The sequence below is a fragment of the Bombyx mori genome, chromosome 4 (assembly GCF_030269925.1).
Source record: "Bombyx mori chromosome 4, ASM3026992v2".
NCBI classification, from domain to species: Eukaryota; Metazoa; Arthropoda; class Insecta; order Lepidoptera; family Bombycidae; genus Bombyx; species Bombyx mori.
In genome coordinates, this window is record NC_085110.1 from 3440157 (window position 1) to 3467247 (window position 27091).

General features: G+C 35.7%; 3 protein-coding genes and 1 non-coding gene across 4 annotated transcripts; 1 reads left to right on the plus strand and 3 right to left on the minus strand.

Moving 5' to 3' along the window:
- Positions 1-515: 515 nt before the first annotated feature.
- On the minus strand, positions 516-890 carry LOC101738894 (uncharacterized). Its single transcript, XM_004929128.3, has one exon. It carries the CDS (start codon positions 888-890, stop codon positions 516-518), a length of 375 nt encoding a protein of 124 aa, XP_004929185.2.
- Positions 891-7781: 6891 nt separating this feature from the next.
- LOC101739036 (lysosomal thioesterase PPT2 homolog) lies at positions 7782-14498 on the minus strand. Its single transcript, XM_021349934.2, has 7 exons — positions 14074-14498; positions 13727-13868; positions 13297-13404; positions 12778-12949; positions 11044-11145; positions 10115-10242; positions 7782-7989 (listed from the first exon to the last, which is right to left on the minus strand). Exons 1-7 carry the CDS (start codon positions 14206-14208, stop codon positions 7901-7903), a joined length of 876 nt encoding a protein of 291 aa, XP_021205609.1. The 5' UTR covers positions 14209-14498; the 3' UTR covers positions 7782-7900.
- Positions 12302-12373, minus strand: TRNAQ-CUG (transfer RNA glutamine (anticodon CUG)). The gene has a single exon. It is a non-coding gene; the product is annotated as a tRNA-Gln (tRNA).
- Positions 14499-15385: 887 nt separating the features above from the next.
- Positions 15386-25234, plus strand: LOC101739183 (HEAT repeat-containing protein 1). Its single transcript, XM_038010509.2, has 5 exons — positions 15386-15710; positions 15802-16988; positions 17817-22328; positions 22841-23260; positions 25019-25234. Exons 2-5 carry the CDS (start codon positions 15823-15825, stop codon positions 25209-25211), a joined length of 6291 nt encoding a protein of 2096 aa, XP_037866437.1. The 5' UTR covers positions 15386-15710; positions 15802-15822; the 3' UTR covers positions 25212-25234.
- Positions 25235-27091: the final 1857 nt, after the last annotated feature.

Consider the following 27091-nt stretch of genomic DNA (forward strand, 5'->3'; position numbering starts at 1 on the left):
AGTATGTAATAATAACATTACTTAGTACACAGTACACTGATTAACCGATGAATTGTTTATTTTTCTCGATTTTCTGTTATCTTTCTCAAAAATAATGAATCAGGAAACACATCGACCTCTCACTGCTTTTTTAAACTAAAAATGCTCTAATTATATGACATGTTGTGTTCAAAAAGAAACCTCTTTCCTATTTAATATTATTGGGAATTCGCAATAATATTAAATTAATGAATACAGCTACAAAAAAATTGTTTAGCTTAAAAATGCTTGCCGAAAAGAATCTATTCTGTGACGTAAATAATCAATTTTCTTAAAAGAAGTGTAAAGATAAGAGAAAAACAATTTTTTTGAAAAAAATGCGCTTTTATTTAAATAGACCCATCTACATCATGACCTCGAGCCGCAACCGAAAGCACTGAAATCACATCAAAAGTCACTGAAGGTGCCACGTATCTTTCACTGTTTAACACACAAAAGTTCCATCCATCCAGAAATCCATTTGAGTTCGTCGCTATTCACCGCATCACGAATGGGAAAATCGGTTCAATAACGTCGTCCAGGTCCGTGCTGGATGGCGACAGTTGGGCTTCGTAGGACGGGGCTGACATCAGCTTCCCCGCAACGATCAGCCTACAATTCGCCCCGAGGAGCTGAACGCTGTCGCCTCTCCAACGTTTGTTGATGTTCACAAGGCTGTTTGCGCCCACAACGTGGATGATCCCGTAGTTATTCGTCACCTCCACCCGACAATTGTTGCCGACCACCTCGATGTCGCCGTAATTAGTACGAACATAAATGACGCAGTTGTTTCCGACTACTTTCAGAAGACTCGAGTTCGTCTCCATTGTCACTTTAGTATTGTTACCAACAAAATTATTGTTATTATCCATGTTTACTAGAGGGATAAATAATAAATTACAACACAATAACTTAACAACGATTTTTAAATTGAAATTTAAATTGGAACACATGTTATTATGTACGGATATAAAATATACTTTTTTGGTGTTTAAGCCGTGTGTTTTCTCGGTTGCTGAGAATCCAAGAATGGTTCTTGTTGAATGCACGACCATTTTATAAGCGCGCGCGCACATTGTCCCCCGCGCGCCGCTGTCATTAGGAGTCTTTTTTTTTATTGCTTAGATGGTTGGACGAGCTCACAGCCCACCTGGTGTTAAGTGGTTACTGGAGCCCATAGACGTTAACGACGTAAATGCGCCACCCAGCTGGAGATAAGTTCTAAGGTTTCAAGTATAGTTACAACGGCTGCCCCGCCCTTCAAACCGAAATGCATTACTGCTTCACGGCAGAAATAGGCGGGATGGTGGTACCCACCCGCCCGGACTCACAAGAGGTCCTATCACCAGTAATTACGCAAATTAAAATTTGCCGGTTTGTTTTTTATTACACGATGTTATTCCTTCACCGTGGAAGTCAAGCGAAAACATTTGTTGAGTACGTATTTCGTTAGAAAATTGGTACCCGCCTGCGGGATTCGAACACCGGTGCATCGCTCAACACGAATGCACCGGCCACGACGACTTCCCAGTCTTCACAGTCTCCTCAGTGCCTCATCTATAAATTATTATAAAAATTTTACCTACCTATTCCAGTGACCTCAAGGGGTCGTGCTAGATGTACCGAACGAGTAGGTGAGCTCACGCGGCTCTAACCTGTGGACGTTGCTAACAATAGCCCTAGCAAGAGCAGTGCTTCGCAGAATCTACCACCGGATCGGAAACGCGACCCACTAAGAAGATTCGGCGAGAAACTCAGTGGCTGTGTCCATAGGTTAGTTCGCTCGTCGAACTATTCGTAATCCATTAACCATCATCCATATTAATAACTGCTTGAAACGCGCTAATGTCCAATCATTTGTAGTAACATCCATTGACCATGATCAGTTCTATTCGAACCATGATATTGGCGTACTGAGAAATATATAATATAATTACTACTATATTATTATTATATATTACTTCTACTATAATATATTACTATAGGCGGGAAGTTATTTCATATTAAACATCGAGAATTTCTATCGCGAAGTTTTTTTTTCTTTATACCTGTATAACTTTGGCACGTGATACTCGTAGTAATATCAATAATGTCACAAGTCACAACCAACAAATAGTAGCTTAATTGCAATCGACATGAAAAAAAATTGATAGGTATACCTTTGTATAGTAGAACCATGATAACTTAAGCCTTGACAGCGTAATAACCTCTATAAATTCATAAAATGTTAGGTTCCCTTCCCCTGGGAGTCCGTAACCTCTTTTGCTTTAAAATACGAACTCAAAGGAATAATTTGGGCATCACTCACTAACTCAAAATTGTAGCGATGACCTTTGTAACTTCGCATCATCTATCAATGAGTCATTTTAAATGTGCAAACGTTACACGTGTTTACCAAACAGCTTCAGATGTAAACAAGGTCTAAGTACAGTACCTTATTTATCAGTAACTTTAGACGCAACAGATTACTTGCCTTTGAGCACGTGCACGAAATACCACCGATTACTAAATACACAGAAGTGACAATTCGATTTACATTTGACATGATTATGAAGAGAATCCGTCTCACAATTTTCATACATTTGGTTACAGATTTTTCTAATGATACATAATTTTGATCCCCAAAGGATCGATCATTTTAACTTACTCATATGCTCTTATTTATTTTTTTTCCTTTTTTTTCCTACCTATGTTGATGGTCTAGAGAGACCATATCAGCGTCACCGGGCTAGTAGGTGAGCTCACGGGGCTCAAATCTGATGATGTTGCTAACACAAACCCTAGCAAGAGCCGTGTTCGGCAGAATTGCCATTTTCTCTTCGCTTGGTGCAAATATGCTAGTGTCGTCCGTGTATTTGATTTTTTTTTTTTTTTTTTTTCCTTTCTATGCTGATAGCCTTGAGAGGCTATTTCAGCTTCACCCTACTAACGTTAGTAGGTGAGCTCACGGGGCTCAACCGGAGAGTTGCTAACACTGACCCTAGCAAGAGCAGTGCTTCGCAGAATCTACCACCGGATCGGAAACGCGACCCACTGAGAAGATCCGGCGAGAAACTCAGTGGGCTGTGTCTATGGGTTGTATTTGATCTAATCTAGACTAATATTATAAAGCTGTAGAGTTTGTTTGTTTGAACGCGCTAATCTCAGGAACTACTGGTCCGATTTGAAAAATTCGTTCAGTGTCAGATAGCCCATTTATCGAGGAAGGCTATAGGCTATATACCATGACGCTAAGACCAATACAAGCGGTGCACCAATAAATAATGTTTCAAAATCGGGTTGTTTTTCCCTTTTGAGAGCTTGCGCTGCGTGCGCTGCAGAAGCGGTTAAAGTTTCGTTAAAATAATGTATGACAGAATTGTTCCCCTTTAAAAGATCTAAAAAGGGTTCGCGACAGCATATGTCTATTTGTTAAGGTTGGCTCACTATAACGATTTTTATGCTAACCAAATTTGTTCTAAGTATTATTTGTGAACTATTCCACACAGACGAAGTAGCGGGCAAAGGCTAGTTTATTATAATAATACTATGCTTCCAAATCAAAATGTAATAATATAGCACCTGTTAGCACAAATAACGCGGGTTTCGGCAAATTGTTATTTTTGCATTGTGTTATTGACGTTTTTCAATTCTGAAGGGCAACGGAATTAAGGAATTTACAGCCTTATTTATTGTGATCTAAGTAAGCTGTTGGCTTATTTTCAAGTTTTTACTTACGTATGTCGTTATTTGATGCCTTCAAATAAATCACTGTTTAAGTAGGTTTCTCGAAGAAGCTAAAATCCGTTTGCGTCATAACTTAATAAATGTAGACGTGTTCCACGATAATTGAGATTTCAACCTCATGTTAACAAAGTACGTCAATCAAAATAAGAAATAAATTGTACTCTGATAAATACAGGTAAGCAGAACAAGAAAGATAAGCCGGTGCAATCATCGTTATTATGGCCAGAAGCGATCTCTTTCATACTTGATACATTTAGGAAATTATCTTCGGAAAATATATAAAACAGCAGGTATTTTTGTAATAAAACATTTTTATGTACCTACTTAAATTCCTTTTTTTTTTCAAACTTACTTATCAAAAATTGTCGATCAAATCTATGGGACAGACAAACAAAAACAGAACAGGGACTTTTTATTGTACCGTATATCTCATCTATATTATTTAGTGATAATGTTTTTTATCATTCGGTAGGGATTTTTTGTTTAGCAAAGCTTTAATGGCTAAGTTAGGTAGATGAGCTCACGCCCCTCTTGATTTTAAGTGATCACATCGATTATAACATAAATAATAGTAGAGCTTTCATTAAGAAACGGAGTTTAATTAAACTTTTTAATGTGTTTGTTGTTTTGTTTTTGTAATGTTAAACTTTTTCAGATTCTTAATTAAAATTAAACTAAAAATCCATTCTGTACTATGAGCCATGCTAATAACGCAATAATCTCATTAATTCCGACGTCCAGTTTTTTTCTCTCGCGACAACGAAGATAAAAGCGTTTTTATTCATTCCTTCTCAAATGACTCATAACCCGATCACGGGATCCCTTAACCAAAACCAGAAATCAGGGAATGCTTGTAATGCAAAAAAAAATACAGGGACTCAGGACTGAGCACCATGGGAAGGTATGCGCGCTAATGTGGGTGCTATTCTGTAACGATATCATAATAGCAATATCATTTAATAATACGTAAAGTAGTAGTAAAAATTTGGAATAGATTAGTCTAAATCTTATCTGACTCTGTCCGAAAAGTAAATGACACATGACCGAACTAAAGATTTTCGATAAATAAAGAAATGTAAATACTGTTTTCAAAGTAAAGTGTATTGCTTGTATTAACTACGCAACTTGACCGTTTGACTACGCAAATATCTCGAGTACTTTGGACGTATTGTCAGAAGCAATGAAGAATATACATACCTACCTAGAAAAACTGCTTTAAGGAAAAAGAATATAGACACAGTCCCACATTCTGGAGTATTCAAATCGTCGACACTGATAATATAATATCCAAAATAATATATACTTTAGTCAATTAAAAAAAAAACCACGCTGCAATACGTAGAAGACGATAACATTTTTCATAATAATAAATAAAAAGAAAATAGAGTCTTGTAGATATCAACGCGATTGCTATTACCCCTTGTATACAATTCCATTCGTGTTATCTAATAGGATTCCGGTGAGTCAACCGAGGAAAACTGATTTAAAATGTTTCTTGCGATAGTTTTACGACATAAATTAGATCACAGTACATACCACATAATAGTATGGACTTTATTGTTTAGTAGGTACATTTAAATTTGTGTATAATTCGCAGTTCATTGATTTCATAATTCTTCTTAATTTTTTTTTGAGATCGGTGGATGAGCTCACTGCCCACCTGGTGTTAAATGGTCACCGGAGCCCGTGGACATCAACCACGTTCATGCCGCCGCCCATCTTCAGACCTATGTACTAAGTCTCACTTTTTACGATTCCATACGAGTTCGAGGCCTATAATATTGTTACGCGCTGGGGTTCGGGATAAATATAAAATTAACACTGTATTTATCACTTAGAACACTTAAAACACTTCACAAACACTTTAAAATTCTTGATTCACTTCTTCCGCTTCGCTTCAGGTGATCCGTTCGCTGTTTCGCTTCGAGTAGTTCCGATTACTAACTGCGTGCCATCTCTGCAACGCTTTTATAACCACATCCCTAGAATTGTCGAGAACACTCCTCACAAGTTGAGTATTTTCGATGTGTCTGTTCGCTATCTGACAATAGATGGCGTTGTACTTCTCGAGCGTTCTAGATTTTACTAGATCCTTCGATGTTCGTTCGGCTATTCGGCGATAGATGGCGTTACTCTTACCGGCGTTACAATATACCTTTGAGAACCAACTGACTTTAATCTAATTTCAACCGACTACATACAAAAAAGAACAGTGTTCTCAATTCTTTCTAATACATCATTTGCTCTATCGCTAGCTACTCATAGTACAAACTCCACAGATAGCCGTACCGGAACCAGATAATAGAATATGATAAGGATAAGCAGAGAAAACATTCATGACTAACGGTTAAAATTTTATCATCTTTATTTAGTACATAACATAACTACGTTTGTTGTTAATTATGTATTAAACAAACAATATAGATGATTGCAAAACAAAATTCAATACACATCTGTATTAATAGTTTTGAAGTCATCGTGGCCTAAAGCCAGACTCTCCGAACTGTAGGGACACAGTTTGTTATATAAACAAAATTATTCGTAGTCATAACATGCGGCTGCGCCCGCAAGCTCCGTTGTTTTTTACTTTTTAAGTTCAGTCGCGAATAAACGCTCCGATTAACCAGATGTGTTATTTAATTATCTCACTTCCGATAACGTCCTGAACCATTATTGACCACTACCGCAATAATTTCTAAATACCTTTGGGGGGTAATTAAATTTACTACAAAAGCTGGAGGCCCGCAGAAAAATATATTTTCAAAAAAAAATTAGTAAAAATAGCTTCGCTTTTAAATGACGTCATGGGGAATGGAATGTTACAAGAATAAAAATAAATTACACCAAATATTTATTATATGTTTTGACAAAAAATCCTATTTAGACAAACTATTTATATCCAAAACTATTTTGTGCTTGAAAGATACGTCGCGGGCCGCATGAAAACCAGCCGTCTGGACGGTGTGGTCCAGGGATCAAGACAATAATCTTTATATCGTTATCGTTAATCGTAAAAAAACGAACAAAGCAAAAAAAAAACATGTGTGCAATTCACGCGTGGTACAAAAATGTTGGCTTCAAGATAATGAGGCGAATGTAAAATTTCGGGAAGAGGATATTTGTAGGTTTTAGTAATGATCATAGCGATACAAAGTTTGATAATTATTTTACATTTTATTCGTAAATATTACATTGATTTATTCAGAATATACCTATTAAGTACAAGTATTAGGTACGAAGCAGAGCCTAAAAAGAATCACGAATATAAAAAACACTGTATAATGCTTTCTATCTCATTTTCTCCTAAGTTTAATCTATGTATCTATCTCTTTTTACTGTCGGTTTTTCGTTTCATCGACTTTCAAATCACAATGATGCTAAAGAAGTTTTCACTTCCAAAAAAAAAGGTCTTTGTATTCTCTGAAGTTTAAATCAAAACGCAAATTGTTACTTTTACAAGAATATGGGCATACGATCAGCCTGATGGTGAAGTGTCATCGCCAACGCCAGCAGCGTAGCTAAGTCATTGCCTAACGCTTAAGGGTCCTTTCAAACCTCGGTTGAAGGATATAACTTATCCCGGGAAAATTGTGCCTACAGTTCATTCCAGCGGCGTATTTTATGGCGAGTATTCGTTCTAGAATCACATCGTGCAAAAACACAGTCGTAATTATGGTAAAAAGAAGATGGGATCATTTAATAAAGTTACAACAAAACATCGTCAACAAGGCTGGGGTAGCCGTTGTAACTATACTGAGACCTTAGAACTTATATCTCAAGGTGGGTGGCGCGTTTACGTTGTAGATGTCTATGGGCTCCAGTAACCACTTAACTCCAGGTGGGCTGTGAGCTCGTCTACCCATCTAACCAATAAAAAATTAAAAAATTAAAACATTATTTACCAAACATTCGATACAGAGCATTAAAAGAACCGAAATCCTTTTTAAGTTCGAAACGATATCAGAAGAATGGAGAAGAACGTAGAAAAACAAAAATAATAATAATATGAACAACTGTTAACAAAAAAAACACAAGAGTGTCGTATAAAAAAAACATTTATTTTTCACTTATAAACGCATTGCACAATTAGAATAAAATTATTTTTTACAGGATATTTTCTTATTAGTGACGTCACGTGTTTTTCCTGCCTTTTAAGTCACGTCATATTAATATTAATTTTTAATTGAGAAAGTTGTGTTAGTGCAATCTGCAGCACAGCAAACATTTTTGACATATTCTTCCATCCTACGAAAGATTACATTACTAGATTTGAGTTCAACAAGATCTAATTACTCATCAGATCTAAATAAACACCCTTAAAATTTGTTATGGTTTCCCATCAAAAAAAAAAAAACATTTTAATTGTATTGCGTATAATGTCTTAGAGCGTTCACATCGATAATTTAAAATGTTGATTTTCAAAGCTTTATTGACAATTAATTAATCGATTACTAATTGTATGACCACTAATACATCAATTATATTTTTTTTTTATTTACTTAATTCACCACACATATGTATAAGTTAGTGGGTTACGTTACGTAATATTTAATATTACGATTCGAAAATATTTCCTGTACAAACAAAATAAAAACTATTAAAAAAATTACATAAAAATATATCACATATTTTGCACTATTAGATCTACGAGTATCTATTAGTACATTTAATCCTACGTTAATTTAAAAAAAAAAACCCTATTGGCACTTTTGTAAATCGACTTTTTATTTTTCTTTATTAATCTAATTTCTGGCGCTGTATTCCAGACTAAGGTAACCTTTCGCAGAAATAAATTTTAAATCCACTTAAAAAAAGCACATCTGTTTGTTTATGCACGCTACGCTTCGGAGACCAAATAGGTCTGTGTGCTTAGTGCGAGTTTTTTAACGTTCTCTATAGCGTAAAAGTTACCTCAAATTTGTGTGGAGTTGGAACAGCGCCCCTAGCGGCAAACGTAGGCAAACTTTTTGTACTGTACGTACGTACTGTAATTTATTATTTTCAATTTAATTTCTCCGCCAAAACTAAACAATGTAAATCTATAAAGTCGATAGTACTCAAAGAGTAGTATTTTAAAACAAACGTGTTGTGGCCAATTTCACTTCATGACGTAAAGAAATAAAGTTAGTTGCCTCTAGATGTATATGACCTCACAAAAAATTGAAATTATGATATCTGTGCACTATAAAGAAGTCTGGTGTGATCTGACGCTAAAAAGGGATTAATAACGAACGATAACGTTCAATAATATATTTATTTATATACATGTTACATACATGTGGGAATCGAACCTACGGCCTTCGGCGCCACAGTCAAGAGCGCTAACTACTGCACAACCGAGTCTTACAGCAACTACATTTACCTATGAATTGAGCTACACTTACATCTAAACATTTTGCCAAACTTCTCGACATTAAAGACTGAACTCCGAAGTATAATAGCAACTAGTCCGTATTCAGAACTTTTTTGTGATGAGTTTTTTTTTTAATTGTTTAAGTATCAGTATTAGTTGTTTTATTTTCCCAACTGGAAAGGCAAAGCTATCATACCATACAGCCTAATCTTTTATATATTTTTTATTTATGAAAAATGATGTTATGAAATGACATGAAGTTGATTAATATGAAACATGGCATAAAATGAAATGAAATGAAAACGAAATGAGTTGAGATGATATGGGATGAAATATAATCTCAATAAAATGGTGGTCATTTATTAAGACTTTTTCAGTGGACTTTTTGCAGGATCCCGAGAAGTTATGTTCAGCGGCTTTGTTTAATTTTACCACATTTGTACACTTTCACAGATACTAAACAGTTAATAAACCACCGATATTACACATTTAAATCTGAAGAAACACTATATAGACAGAATAAAACAAAACATTTCTCCCGCCAAAAAGTCTTATTTGTTTAAATTTAGATAATTATAGCTATACGACCTAGGGACTTTTTGGGGGGAACGCGAGGAGTGAAGTTGTGTGATTTGTTTTATTTTGTCTATTTAGTGTTTCTTCGGGTTTAAATGCGTAATAACGATAGTTTATTAACTGTTTAGTATCTGTGAAAGTACACAAATGTGGAGATCCTCCAAAAAGTCCACTAAAAAGCCTCAGTAAATGACCACCATTTTCCTGAGATTATAATAAAATATTTCATCCCATATGATTTTATATCATTTAACTTCATATTATCATTTTTATTTAATATCTGTATTCTGATTAGGCTGTATGGTATTATGACACCTTTGCCTTTCCAGTTGAAAAAATAAAACTACTACTACTATAGTATGTCGAAGTTCTAATCTAAATATGGCAACAGATAGTCGTCGACTACGCTGACGTTCATGTGCCAATTGAAATGGTTCACACCTGGAACGCTGAGGACGTGTAGCCTGCCCGACTCGTCTAGACTCTTCAGTCCTATTTTGTCGTCCTTGTAGATTTCCTGATTGCGAAGCTCGATGACCGTTTCGTTGGCGTTGTAGTAGCCGAATTGACTGAAAAAAAAAAGAAGGAAAACCTTAATCTAATGTTTTTTTTTGGCCCGACTGACAGAAGAACATATAGCAACTTTAGAATTGAAGCGACAAGAAAAAAAAGTATTTTTTAGGAAATTTTATCTCGCCATCTCTTTCGTACGCCAGCGCCGTTACTAACGGTCACGTGTGAAACATTATGAGTACTGACTAATTGTGTCCGTTTTTAACATACTCTTATTAGCTAGTAAAACGGTGTGGGAACAAAATCCTAATAATCCTTTTATTTTAGATGCTGAGTAAGATAACTTTTAGGCTATTGTTCTTCAATATTGCCGAATTCTTTACTAGTCATTTGGAACCAGAATGTTTTTTTTATTTTTTATTGCTTTCATGGGTGGTCAAGCTGGTGTTAAGTGGTTACTGGAGCCCATAGACGTCTACAACGTAAATGCGCCACCCACCTTGAGATACAAGTTCGGTCCCAGTATAGTTACAATGGCTGCCCCACCCTTCAAACCGAAGCGCATTACTGCTTCACGGCATAAAATAGGCAGGGCCGTAGAACCTACCCGTGCGGACTCTAGAGTTCCTACAACCAATATGTACGCTGAGCTGACCACACATCATCCTAATATACAATTCACTCAGAAGAGTGGTGATTAACTTGAAGTAAAAAAATTTAATTTTCAGATAAAAGTTCATATTAAATGAGAAAAATTTTGATATTTTTTCTTGTGTTGTTATGGGTGTCCAGTAGCCTTGTCACTTGCTTCGCGAGAGAAAGAGACAACGTATAACCGAGCGATCATGTCGTCGTACCTGCTCTGCCAGGGTGTGATGACGTCGTCGTCCGGTCCCCCGATCAGCACCAGCCGCTTCAGTCTCAGCATGTTGGCTTTGAATTCTTCAGACTTCTTCGACCTGAATTTTCAAAATGTCATATCATTTTTATTTATTTATTTTTTATTGCTTAGATGGGTGAACGAGCTCACAGCCCACCCGGTGTTAAGTGGTTACTGGAGCCCATAGACATCTACAACGTAAATGCGCCACCCACCTTGAGATATAATTTATAAGGTCTCAGTATAGTTACAACGGCTACCCCACCCTTCAAACCGAAACGCATTACTGCTTCACGGCAGAAATAGGCGAGGTGGTGGTACCTACCCGCGCGGACTCACAAGAGGTCCTACCACCAGTAAAGTATTTGTACAGTATTTGTTGCATAGTAGAGAGATAAATTGATGCACATGCGATTTTACAATAGATTTAGTCCAGTCTCTCGGCTGAACTTCTCAGTGGGTCGCGTTTCGGATCCGGTGGTAGATTCTGCGAAGGACTGCTCTTGCTAAGACCAGTGTTAGCAGCACACCCGGTTTGAGCCCCGTGAGCTCACCTACACGTCAAGAAGAAGATGATATAGCCTCTCAAGGCTATCAGCATAGGGAGGAAAAAAAAATGGAGATTAAATAGTGTTAGCAAATTCTCTCAGGTTGAGCCCGTGAGCTCACCTACCCGTCTGAGGAGAACTGGAATAGCCTCTTAGGCTACCAGGGTTTAGGTATTGGAAAAAAATAATAGGCACATCTCTTCAGTCACACTGCATCTAGAAATAGGTAGAACGGTAATTTGACTAAAAATATTTATTCCATAAAATTTCAGGTCAGATTGAAAGTAAATGTATGTATTTTCTAAGATTAGATTTTGTATTTCTGGTACAATTTTAATACGTATTCTTGTAATATTTATTCACTATTGTTTTGTTTTCCTATGATCCTTTTTCTTTCGTTTTCGGATAACATCTGTATACTTCAAGAATTAATATTTACAATAATCACTTCTGACATAAACGCGTGAGAGACCTGAGGTTATATTATTGACCCATGAACAATTTTCTTTCTATCGTTGATAAATGTTTTATGTTGATGTTCCAATTCATCAACTTTAGGTACTAACTCAAATATTAAAAGGAAAAAAATAACACACAAAAAATATCTATACAAAAATTAAATACTATTAGTTCTATTTAATTTAGTTCCGTCGTCTAGGAAATGCAAAATAAAAACACAAAAAGATCAGGTTCCACCGAGATTTGAACTCGGATCGCTGGATTCAGAGTCCAGAGTGCTAACCATTACACCATGGAACCGACGAACGACATATCAAAATTACGGTAATGTAGCCGAATTACAAACATTTATTGCAGCACAATTGAATTATCGAATATAATTTTTGCTTTCATATTTTATAATTTTTTATTTATTAAAAATCATGTAATTATTTGACATGTTTTTTTTTTCGGTAGCTGTCTCATACAATGTTAACTACAGAACTACATTAATTTCCAGTTGTATATAGTAAATTGGTACTTGTCTGCAGGATTCGAACCCAGGGTGCCTAATTTGTTAATATTTATTATTAACTCATACTTTATTCCTTATACATAGACTGTCACATACTTCAAATAGTAGTAATAAGCAGCTGGATTAAAAAAAAACTATATATTCCTTTCTGTTGATACTGACGGAAGTTAAATTTAATAAAAATACTCACTGTTTATGATTATTTAGGTAAGGCAAAAACATGCAGTAGGTCTCGTACAGCGGCTGATGGTATGGGTCGTTCCAGTAATTGCCAACGGATGTGTGCTGACCAACTTTCGAGTAGAACAACTCATAGACAGTTTCTTTGACCAAGCCCGGAAACACCAAGTGCAGGAAACCAGCTGTGAATGAATTATTTCAAATTTCAAATTATTCCAGTTCAAAAATGTGTTCTTTCTATTTAGATTAAACAAATAGTTCTCCTAACAAATAACAAGGTATTGATTGAGATTACATAGTGGTTTTTCAAATAGTAACTGTATAGAGAATAATTAAGATTAATTTTACATTTTAATCTTGTATTATTTCATCATCATCATCATCATCATCAGCCTGCGGCAGTCCACTGCTGGACATAGGCCTCCTCCAAAGCTCGCCACTGAACCCGATCTTCGGTATCATTTATTATATATATTGGTATTATTTATATGTATTATTTACATATCAACAATTACCTACTATACCTTACCTCCATATTGACCAGCTTGTGGTGAACTAAGTGATATGAATGTACTAACAGATACATTAGAGAATGTCTCGACGATCCCTCTTGCTACCAGACCTCCTTGAGAATATCCTGAAATTGATTTATTGAGTTTTAATCATTTAAATTGAAACAAAGCCACTACAAGGAAAAACTTTATGTACTTAAGTCAAACTCTTAAGAATTTAGCCTTGTATGTCAAGCCATGAAGTACCCAATCAGGCTTGGGTGCTGCTTCTAATTACTGGATAACCATTATTTAAGAGAGCCAATTCACATAATTAGATTAACAGTATTAACTATTTTTATGGTTACTCACAATCAAATATTGTTGTAATATGGTTATTATATTTTTGTTTTGATTAGAGCATTTAAGAAAGCAAAATTTAATTTCAAATTCTCATTTGGATTTTACCTATTAAATTGATTCCTTCAGGATGTGACGCAGATATGTTAGCCACGTCCAAACCAATTTCCAAAACTTGGTGCCACATACTTTCCAAGCTGGACCAGCTCTCGAACCTGTTCACATTGTACACAACTGTTCCGGGATGTTTCTGGAATATTTTGCTTCATGTTTATTAAAACTGCTACAAAGTATAGATGGAGTCAGTGGCAGTTTCAAATTGAAGAAATAATAATTTATCTTCCACTACTTTTATTATTTATAAAATCTTACCCTTACTGTTATGATATTAAAAAATCAAGGTCACGATATATTTCCTATTATCAAAGAAAGGTCACAAATAAATCTAGACTTACCTCTTCTATTCTATGCTTTATTATTTCCATACTACCACTCCCAGTCATAATTCCATGCATTAAAACCACAGGCTTATACGCAAATCCTATACTTAAACTTAATACATTAAACAATAAAGCTTTAACAAGATTCATTGTAATCAAGAACAAAGAACACTATATAAATAATAACACTATTAAAGGAGCACTGTTGTTTTCTTGTTTTTAAACTCTTTTCTAAATTAGTTTACATTAAGAATTATTTGGAATCTAGTAAATACATATTTAATTTTCTATTTATTATGAACTACTCATTGTAATAAACGTTGATAACGTATAAACGTAAATACACAAATAGCCCCCGTGCGTAAATAAGCATAGATTATACACTTAATATATTAGAGATAAATAAGTAAATACGACATCATTCGAACTTCGAACGAAATATGGTATTTTTTTAAGGGGTATTATGACCTGGTAACTGAGACCTTTAAGTCAAGTCTTATTTTAATTTTAATGATAGCTTTTTTATATTATGAAAAATAGTATTATAAAATGAAATGAAATGAAATGAAAACGAAATGAAATGAGATGAGATAATATGGGATGAAATATAATCTCAGTAAAATAGTGGTCCTTTACTGAGACTTTTAGTGGACTTTTTGGAGGATCCCGAGAATTTACGTTCAGCGGCTTTCTTTCATTTTCCCACATTTGTGCACTTTCACAGATACTAAACAGTTAATAAACCACTGCTATTACACATTTAAACCTGAAGAAACATTCATTAGACAAAAAAAAACAAATCACACAACTTCACTCCTCGCGCTCCCGCCAAAAAGTCCGAAATATGGTATGATTCTCAACATACATTATACACTTATTATATTTGAGAATTCTCAACTCATTATAGTGTTGGTCTCAAGAAAGAAGTCTCGCAGACGCAGACGCGGCGCCGCAGTTTTTTTTTTGGGATTTTATGACCTGGTAACTAAGTCTTTTAAGTCATGTCTTATTTTATTTTATGTTCTTGTTTTTAAGAAAAATGATAATATGGAGTGAAATGAAATAAAATAAAGATTAATAATTTGAGACATTAATCAACCGGGATGAAATTAAATGAAATGAGATGAGATAATAAGGGATAAAATATAATCTCAGTAAAATGGTGGTCCTTTACTGAAACTTTTTAGTGGGCTTTTTGGAGGATCCCGAGAAGTTACGTTCAGTGGCTTTGTTTCACTTTCCCACATTTGTGCACTTTCACAGATACTAAACAGTTAATAAACTACGGTTATTACACATTTAAACCTGAAGAAACACTAAATAGATAAAATAAAACAAATCGCACAACTTCACTTCTCGCGTTCCCGCTAAAAAGTATTTGTTCCATTTCAATTTTCAAAAGGCAGACCTGACTTTGGCTTTTGTCGCAAAACTTTTCCTCAATGACCTATGTTCCTTTTGCGTGTCTAATGACGAATCCAATAACAACAACAACCAAAATATTGACGGTACCTTAAACTGCTCATCTGCATTGAGGTTGAATTTTGAATTATATATTAAATTAAACAACTTATATATAATATGAAATTGTTAGTGATAACTCTTTAAAACTTCAGTTATAATATTTGTTAAAAATATTATCATTTATTTGGGTAAGTTTAACACATGTAAATTGAAGGTTATTTAAGGCTAACATTATTCATGTTATAAACATGTGATCTATCGGTTGTTTTACCTTTACAGAATTAAAAACGATATTCAAAAATGGCAACCACGTCATTAGCGCAACAGCTACAAAAGCTGAAGGCACCGCAATCTTCCATATACAAAGAGTCAACGATACAAGTTTCGCTGCTATTTAACCCTTCAGAGGCAGCTTCGAAGGACCGTGACACCTTCTACGAGATCGGCTTGAGTGGTCTTCAAGAGCTCATAGCACTTTGCCCCGATTTCTCCACATACCAAGACACTTTATTCAGTCGCTCATCCAAAGAGTTTGAAAGAGCAGTACAGTCTAAAGAGGTCAATCAAAACTTGGATCAGAACATTGAGAAGTTCTTACTTCAATTGTCTCCGTACTATTTACTACAGTCTGCGCATAAAACATTAGAATGGCTAATAAACAGATACCACATACATCAGTACAACCAAGATGCCATGATGGCACTAATACTACCATACCATGGCACAATGATATTCGTGAGATGTGTTCAATTAATGGACCTGAAATATGCTTCAAACAGATGGATTTGGCTTGTTCCAATTAAAAAAAATGGTATTCCTTTAGGAAACCAAGTTTTATACAATCAGTGTGCTTCTAATATGGGAACTCTACAATTCATAGCTAAAATGGTGCTAAAATATGTACAAGAGTACAAAGAAAGAGCTACGCAGTTAAATACGATATATGCCTTTTTCTGTCAAGTCGCTGTGGGGACTATTAGTACAGTAAAAAATGTTAGTGAAGGAATGATTACCGCACTACTTCCAACACTTATGAAAGGCATTGAGTCACCCATAGCTGACTTCCGGGCATCTTGTTACATCATTATAGGCTATCTGTTTACAAAAACGAAACTCAAAGAAAAAACTCTCAATCAAATATTGGATAGGATGCTAACAACTGAATTTGATTTGTCATATGATGTAGTTCTTCTTATAGTTATGATGTATGAACACCAAAAGCACATAACTAAAATGTCGGATGTGATATTTAATATTTCTGTGGACATGATGCATACCTTCTGTGGTCATATAAAAGTACTTGTAGCTAAAAAGACTAACATTCGACCATTTGTGTTAGCATTTTTAAAGAAAGTTCTACCTCTAGCACAGAGAGGTGTAGAGGAATTTAAAACTTACAGCCCTTTGCCAGATATATTGATAGAGGAAGTTGATTTAAAAAACCAAGATCCTGAAAAAATTATAATGTAAGTATCTCAGCCTTTAGTTTTAGAAAAATATGAGCCCTTAACTTTGAGACAACTTAGTTCCAGCTGTTTAGCAGAAACCAAAGCATTAGCATTAGCAGACCTGAGGTCAAACTCTCAATTATATTCTGTAGAACAACTGCTGTAACAAACATATGGTTGAATACTTATGGTGATACTATTGGTAAAGAATAGTAGTTAACACATATATAATAGTACTCTCTAGTATATTAATAGGAAGTGCTCACTCATTTACATTTGCAATGCTACTGTACCTTGTTTTTTGAATATCAAGCCTTCTGAGAGCTGAACTGTTAAGAATCCCGTTTATCACACTTGTGCTCACTTGACTATATTTAAGTGAGTTGTTAGATGTTGGCGGGTTTTGTCTTTTGTAAAATGCTTAAGGTGTTGTTTTTTCCTACCTATTGCTAGTAACTTCGAGCGGCTATGCTAGCTTCATCAAACGTGTAAGAGAGCCCTCGGAGCTCAGCCTGAGAAATTTTGCTAACATCTACCCCAGTAATAGCAGTGCTTTGCCGAATTTGCCACTGGATTGAAATCTTAACCCAGTGAGAAAATCCAATGAGAAACCCAGTGGGCTCTGTCTGTGATGACGAATCCCTCTAATGAGATGACCAGTTAAGGTCATGTCCACCATAACCATGCCTTATTGTTGAAATTTAAGAAATAACTCTTATTTAGAAGTTGTTGAGAATTTATCAGAATTTCAAATATTTGGCACGTTCACTCCCTTATATGTATATACCTACATAATAGCTCAAGGTCATGTACTTGTTTACACTAAAGACAAAAATACCATTACAGGTGCATCCTAGATGCATATCAATTACCTACTGCTGATGAACAAGCCGATGGTGAGAGTGACATTGAAATTATAGATGAAGAGGACTTTTCATCCAAAATCATCAAGTGGTATGCTATACTCCTTAAAAACATAGAGCGCCAGTACCCTGACGCATTTGACAAGGTTATAACTTCAGTAATGAACTCTGAAAGTGATATTACTCCCAAACGACAGCGTCAACTTTCAAAACTACTTGGATTTAAACCGGCTATAGCTCACAAAGTGGGCGGTACGTATCTGTTTGAAAACCTAAACCACACTAATCCAAATCTACGTATGGAAGCCGTGAGATATATTGAAAAAGAATTCAGAGCTCTGAAACTACAAAATCCAGATTTCGTGAAAGAATCCATTCTTGAAAGATTCAACGATGATCATATTGCTGTAGTTAATGCAGCCTTAGAAATATCGAATGAATCTTTAGCTCAAGTTCTTAATGAGGTCGATGTGACTAATGCGTTCATAAGAATAATATCAAAGCGATCGAAAAAGTGGAAGGCTACTATAAAAACAGCTATAGTTAAATTCTGTTCATTGAATTTGCTACCCGTGAATCAAGACACTGTATTAGCAATCCTACCACTATTATTCCCACGAGATGAAAAGGAACTCGAGATCTGTATTCAAATCATGAAATCACAATGGGGCCAAAAGTTTGAACTGACAAATAAAGCTTCAAAAAAACTACAAAATCTATCTGACTATAGTAAAGTGAACCAGAAAATATTTCAAGTTTTGTTCATTGATAACGCCATTGATTTCGATGATCTATTAAATGAAAATCAGCTAGATAAGAATGATACTCTGAACATATGTTTCTATCTTCTCCTTAAAACATGTACATTCAAGAAAGCAGCAGTCGAGGAAGTCACCGCTTTACTAAATTTACTGCTCGAATCTGTTGAGAACAGATCAATTGTTCAGAGTACTGGTGAAGTGCCCTTCTCTGCCGAGATCATGCCAGAATTTATAATGAAAGCGAAAGAAAACAAAATGCTCTTTGAAGTTATAAAGTACATATTCAGTAAAGTCATTGAAGATGTCAACATTAAGGGGGTTACTAAACCTTGGTGTAATATGTTAAGGACAATAGATATGATTTTAATAAGAAGATTGTATGAAATATGTATGACAGGGTGTGCTATACCCGGCTACGGAGAAAATTATGTAGAGCTTTTACAAAAATTGCTAGATAAATTCTTCAGCAACCCTAAAGAGAAGTTTGATTTTGTAGCAAATTTCGCCTGCGGACATATTCTATATGCCACTGACCCTAAAGATGTGATCGCACCTGAATTACAATTAAGAAGTATTAAATTATTAATTAACTTCATTGCTGTACAAAATAATGCGAAGTGGCTATTTGATTCGGATGTCGTCATTATGGTTATCTTGTTAAATTTGAACAACCCGATTGCTGCTATACGCGAATGCATAGTAGACTTCATAGAAAAATTACTTCGAGAGAAACCTGACAACAAATTATTGTATGTGAAGTTATTAGAAGAGCTACTCGTACACAGAAGTGAGTTATTGCTAGATCCAAATCAGATACAGCAGGTTCTGAAGACAATTTTTACACAGAAAGATCAACAACAAAAACTATTCAGAAGAAACTGTCTATTACGACTCACGGGCTTGCTGAGTGAAAAGACACCGAGCCATATAAAATCTGCCTTCCTAAAAATTTTGAGTCATCTTGACAACGCTTCTACATTTCCTTTACTTACGCCATGTTTAAGTCCTTTCACGAAATCGTTGAAGGATAAAGAGAACAATAGATTGACATTCGATATTTACGAATCAAACTTGTTCAGAAGTGTATTTTCTTTCATCAACGAGTCAACCGTTACGACTTTTACAAAAGACCAAGTCTGGAATATCATTGAATTGGGCTTGAAAGAATACAGAGAATGTGTACTTGAAGAAGATCAGTCGTTTACAAGTCCCGCTGTTCTCATAATGAGACAATTAACAGAAGATGTATTCGGAAAAGCTCCCGATGAAAAACGTAAACAATTAGTTTACCTCATTAGCTTAGCTGGTGCGGTAAGCAACAACTCAAAAATTTCAAGCGTGGCCTCAAAAGTAATGAAGAAAATTCAACTTGCTTTCGAAGATTTTAAACCAATTTTAGAGGGCATGGTGAATGCTGAGGATCCCGCTGATAATGCGCAGAAAAAGAAGAAGCACACGGTTTCAATGCTATCATATCAATTGGCTGAAACCAACGAATGGAGATTGGGCGTGACCCTACTCGAATATGTCCAATCAAAAAAGAAAATGAAACTTGACAATACTTTCGTAACAATCCTCTTCCATGTATTGAAAAGGTGTTTGAGGTTCGAAGAGCAATCGCACGTCGAATACACAAAACAATTAATCCTGTCCTCATTGTGGTATTTCTGTAAAAAATACGTAAACGACAAAGACGCTCAACAACTGAAATCTTTAAAGAATATCTTCGATGTAGACTTGGTTGTCCAATGCATCAGGGGGACCCAGAACCCTCAAACTCACCATCATGCATTGATCCTATTGTCACACGCAGCGTACATGTTGCCAGAGCAAGTTCTCAATCATACAATGGAAATTTTCACTTTTATGGGTTCATCAGTTCTCAGGCACGACGATGCGTACAGCTTCCAGATAATTACAAAGATTATAGAAACTTTGATACCTATTTTAGTGAAACTAGACAAAAACATTGAAGATCACACGGAGAAGGAATTGCAGCAGCTTCAGAATCGAGTCGTCCCAGTGCTTCGTATATTCGCTGACGTTGTCTTGCATGTTCCCGAACACAGAAGGTTACCATTGTTCAAAAAACTGCTAGAAACACTGGGACCAAGTCAGTTCCTTTGGGTGTTCCTAGCTTTATTAATAGAAACTCATATTGCCCATTTCAATGAACCAAAGAAGAAGGATAAAAGGCAATCAAGAACATTGGCCGACCGAGAATCGCCACTTAACAGACTCGATTTTGGCCAAAATGTCGTCCTTGAATTCCCACCAGAGGTCTGCCTGGAAAATTTCATAAAATTAATCTTGTACATCAGATCTTTGCCCATACAAAAAGACGACGAGTCAATGGAGACTGATATCGATCCAAGTGAGATATTTAGCGTGAACGGTCACACGGCAATCCAACTCCGTCACTACAAATACGTTATAATAACATTCATGAATGCTTGCTTAGCGTCATCCCGATTTATCCACCACTGTGGTCAAGCTATGATTCCGAAAGAAATGGAAACTCACTACAAGAACCTCATCGTGAACATACTAACCTTCATACAGTCAATTTCCAAAGTGTCCGACGAGAAGACAGCTAAGTATTGGCGGGTGATGTTGCACCACAGCTACGACTTATTAGACCACACGAACAATCTGCTATCGGCTCAGATGTTCTTGGGCGTCGTTAAAGGATTATTGAAGTACCCGTTGCAAACGGTCCGAAGGAAATCTATGGAATTATTGAACTCAAAAATACAGAACACTCCAGAAATCTTTGCCGAAGTCGATAAAGAAATTTTGCATTCACTAATACCGGAGCTCTTGGATATTGTGAAGACTGTAGAAAATAAAGATACCAACTTAAGTGACGTCGCCGCGCAAGAATTGGAACTGAACCAACAGACAGCCCTTCTTTCCTTGAAGCTATTGACCCGGATGTTGGCAGCCGAGGATCCAGAACCATTCAAAGCAGTTCTCGAAGTGGTCACAGAGTACACGTGTAACCAAAGCATTTCAGGAAACGTCATGGCCTCTATTGTTTTGTGTTTGGCCGAATTATGCAGCAACCTGAAAGCGCACGCCCTAGTCAGCCTTCGTAGATTCATGCCTGCCCTGATCAAAGTACTGAAGAGGCAGAGAAAAGCTGAAACACCGGAGCTGATCTTACTCAGTACCGTGACGGCCATAGCGAAAATCGTCGAAAGCCTACCTCTGTTCCTAAGTCCGTATCTACAGAAAGTTCTATACGAGTACTCTATATTATTGGCCAAATGGCAGGTCGCCGATCTGGAGTGCAGTAAAATATCCGCTATAGTCACAAAACTATCGAATATACGAAAGAAAATAGCCGACTCAATACCTCCGAGGGTTTTGATTCCCGTTGTGAGCGAAACGCATCAGCTGCTGTTGGAAAAGGAAAAATTCGACGCGATAGGACCGGTCATGTCGGTCTTGGCTGATAGTTTCGCCAACGTGACCCCCGCCGACTTTACCGCGTTACAGCAGGACTTGACCTCCCTCTTCCTGACAGCACTGCAGTTGCGCAGTGACGCGGTCGACAAGAATGTGGACAGTGATGTGGTAGACAGAGCTGAGGATGAAGTGGTGAACGCGCTGGTGTCTCTTGTGCTGAAGCTTTCAGAGTCCAGTTTCAGACCATTGTACTTTAAGATATACGATTGGGCTATTAGGACGAACGTCGACGGACACAAAAATAGAGCCATCACATTCTACAGGTGAGCCAATTTCTTTTTCTTTTCGATTAAAATGTAAAAAATATTAAATTCATTACTAATCTATACTAATATATAAAACTACAGCGGTTTTTACGGATGTTCCGTTATAACTACTGAACCATGCATCCGATTGACTTGAAACTTGGTATCCATGTAGAAAACAAATGTAATTTTTATTTATTTATTTTTTATTGCTTAGATGGGTGGACGAGCTCACAGCCCACCTGGTGTTAAGTGGTTACTGGAGCCCATAGACATCTACAACGGAAATGCGCCACCCACCTTGAGATATAAGTTCTAAGGTCTTAGTATAGTTACAACGGCTACCCCACCCTTCAAACCGAAACACATTACTGCTTCACGGCCGAAATAGGCAGGGTGGTGGTACCTACCCGTGCGGACTCAGAAGAGGTCCTACCTCGTTTGATTTTTATTACACGATGTTATTCCTTCATCGCTCACCTCGCTGAAAGATAGTATTGAATAATTCGTGTATCATTTAATTCATACAGATTGAGCAGCGCCATAGCGGAGAAGCTGAAAGGTCTTTTCGTCTTGTTCGCGGCTCACTTCATGAAGAACGCTGCTGATTTGCTCGACGGCTGTAATAACACAAAAACCGAACAACTTTACTTCGACGACGAGGAAAAATGTGAAATCCTCATCAAATACATAATAAAGACACTTCATGTAGTGTTTTTGTATGACAGCCAGCAATTCGTCAACAAAAATCGATTTGAAACGCTGATGCAGCCAATTGTGGATCAATTAGAAAATACTGTAGGCGGAATATCGAACCTTAAAGTTAGAGCTATAGAAAACATTATTCCGTGCGTATCACAGTTCGCAGTGGCGACAGCAGACGATTCGCTTTGGAAGCTTCTAAACTACCAGATATTATTGAAAACTAGGAATAACGATGCGGAAATAAGGTAATTATAATAAAATTATACAGGCAAAGAACAATGGCAATTTTTTACCTGAATGTTTTAAAAGGCGTCTTAGATTAAGACATAAACGAAACTTCATCATTTTATTTGCTCGTTTTTTATACGATGTTAGATTTACGTGGCAAAGCCACGAAAAAATGTTAATTTAATAAGCTTTTAATTCGATTTTTGTGTACTTCCGGTTTAATACATTTGTAAAGGATGGCATTTATGCTATTGGGACAAAAAGCAATATTTTTTGATAATGAATAATATTCATAAAGTATTTAAAATGCAAATAATAATATTAATTATCCTTTGTTACAATTAGTACTTAAATAACTAAATATATAATAGTAATGCCAGCACTTCAGATGACAATGATTTGAACAGTATAACAACTGACATAATGCGCATGACTATGCCCGTCCATAAGGCTCGTGAGTGGAAGAGAGAGCGAAATACTCGCTTCACCGCTCCGATTTTTTATGACCCAAACTCCACGGACAAAATAATTCTATTATACTAAATTAGCTTTGCAAGCCTTCGTTTGTCGCAAATATGTGACTAATTCGTTCAAAAGGTTAAAAGTACCTATCTCTGACACACATTTTTACACATTTACAAAGAAGAAAGAACAAACTATATAATATGTATATTTACCGAGGTAGCTCTGCAATTGCTAAGGGTACCTACACGAGTACTATTAGAAGTGTATCCTTGGTTCATCTATGATAATGAAACTAAAATGTTATTTAAACATATCATTTACTTATTTTTTCAATTTGTTATAGTCCGTGCCTACAAAAATCAGAGAAATCTATTTATTGATAGATAACCTCAAATTATAAAGTAAACACGTTGATATCTTTTTTTTGTGACTTTCTAATACCAAAAATATTTCTGATTAAGCTTAAGCTATGTTATTCCTATCGTTTTAGTATTTTTTTGTTTCAAGACGCCTCAAATAGATATCAGGTAAAATGTTGTATAGAAAGCTGCCATTGTTCATTATTTCATTGCTTAATTTAATCCAAATTAATAAAGTACAGATAATAAAGAATAAAGTTCAAACTATATTAAAATTAAAAAGTTTTACATGCAAACTTTACCGAAATTATTTTAAATGTCACCTCTTTGTTGTTGACGTAGATAAAAAAGGCGTTCACGTAGATAAAAAAATGCTTAATTTTATGTTATTTTTAGTTAATTATTGATGTGGAGGGTAGAGGTAAGGAGAATCGTCTTTGTGTGTAAAAATTGTCCGTTAAAATCTGCTAAATAAGAATGGCGCTACAGTAGCAACCGGGCAAATTTAAAAAAAGGCTTTGAAAGTTTTATAAGATAGAGAAATAAAAAAGGATCAAAGAACTGTAAGCACTAGAAAATCACATAAAGTATTTTATTTAAAGCTGATAACAAAACGCAATCGATATCGACGTTTTATCGCAGCAATAATTTTAGGTTATATTTACGAAATTGCTTTGGACTACGTAAACATGTGAGGTCTTGTATATTACACTATCACTAAGTACTCTAGTCATTAAATATATTAAATTTCCTAACTTACTTCAATCAGTTAACAACTGCTCAATTTTTATGATACCCTGTGCCTATGCTAGCGCCATTCTGGAGGATTTTTGAACTGTTATTTAGTGCTGAAAGTGGGACACTTTCAAGGTTCTCCCATATGAGACGTCTCTCTTTACCTTTACCCTCCATAATTATTGAACATCAACTTACATTAATCTTAATTTACAGATTAACAGCTTTAGACTGTTTAGTAGCTATGGCAACACAGCTAGGAAGCAGCTGGCTGCCCCTATTAGCCGAGAGTGTACCATTCTTAGCTGAGCTCTTAGAAGACGGTGACCAGAGAATTGAAACCTGCACTAAAGAGGCCATTAGGAAACTCGAACTTATACTAGGAGAACCCCTGGAAAAATACTTTTGAAAGGAAATAAATGTTTTAGCATTTTTTGTATTTTATTACAACGCCATCTAGATATGCAACACATATACTATAAGAGTTCACTCTGGTAAGGTAAGGAGAAGCCTCGTTTGGTAAGGAGAAGAATGAACATCTAAGGTAATGGTTATCCAGACCAAGACGCCTATATAGGTCTTAATGTTCAAATACTTTTATAGGCTTTATGGGGATGGTGCTTGAAGGGTGCAACAGCTGTTATGAACTAGAATTGAATCTTCGACGGCGTATCTCAGGGTGTGTCAGCTGTCATTATCATTGAAGATACAATAAGCAAAGATACTAAATAAACGCATATCTCATAATACTGAAAGCATGCATTCACTTTTATCCCCATGACTGGCTAAAACGCGAACAAATTACTTTACATAAATTATGTGCTGCCATCTATTATTCGGTAAGTAAACAGTTAAAGTTTTGAAATATTCTAATTAGCACTAATTTAAGTTAACATAGATAAAATAAAATAACAAATTTTACAATATGTTAATTGTCCACACAGCGTATTAAATTACTATCTTACTTACGAGTGACAATTGCTAATAATTAGAGTTCGACTAAAACTTCTGCTACGGCCAGATTAAGCACTTTCGGATTCGGTCGTAAAAACAGAGTGCTTAGTGCGAGTTTTTTAACGTTCTCGATAGCGTAAAAGTTAGCCCAATTTTGTATGCAGTTGGAACAGCGCCCCTAGCGGCAAACGTAGGCAAACAATCCCATTCCATACAAATATGAGCTAACTTTTACGCTATCGAGAACGTTAATAAACTCGCACTAAGCACGTTGATCGAAGTTTTTTTAGCCAACTCTTTGATGTTTAAGTGTTATTGTGATAAAGCCCATTATTGTATTTGAATGAAAAACAACTTTTTGCTAACTCTCGATTTTACTGCTCATTAAATTTTCATACCCGGGGGCTTTCCATGAAATTGATTCTTAAGGATTAAAACCCAATTACTGATTTCGTTTTGCCTGTTATTATTTTATTTGATTCTGAATATCGGGAATCTAGAAAAAAAAATTGGTGCGGGAGATAAACACAGGTAATATATAAACCTTATTTTTTACAATGAAGCGAGATTTTTTTTATTTATTCGAAATATAATGTAGGCGAAATTGATCTAGTTCCAAATTATAATTTACTAGCGACCCGCCCTCGCTTCGCTTCGGAAACGTTAAAACACACATGAAACCAAAAATAAAAAATAAAAAATAAATTAAAAAAGTAGCCTATGTTCATCAGGGACAATGTCGGCTTCTAATGGAAAAAGAATTTTTCAAATCGGTCCAGTAGTTTCGGAGCCTATTCGAAACAAACAAACAAACAAATCTTTCCTCTTTATAATATTAGTATAGAAAAAAAACGTGCGTCTCGACTCTCGGGACGTCAGACCGAAATAATAACTTAAACTAATCTAAGGTTAACTATTTATTATTGAAATTGCTTATCTTGAGAAAAGCTTAGGTTATTACTTAAACTTTATGTATATTAATATATGATAATGTAAGGAAAGATAATTTATTGATAAAATCTTTTATTGATTTTAAGAATATATTTTATTCTTAGTTACAATTCTGATGTGGCGGGTAGCCATCATACAACGCAAGATAATTGACAGATGCCTGAATCTCGCTTACGACATTTTCAAGATAAAGCGCATATATACAAGTTCCGAACAACAATATTCGGACCGTCGGTCTACCGAGCAAATATCACCCGCTCGGTGGAAGATCTTTCCTTTCGTCGTTAAGACTACCAAACTGGTGACCTGCGACGAGATGTGAACACGCAACCTTCTCATTCATCATCAGTGCATCAATAACTTCGGCTACCACAATCCCCGCAT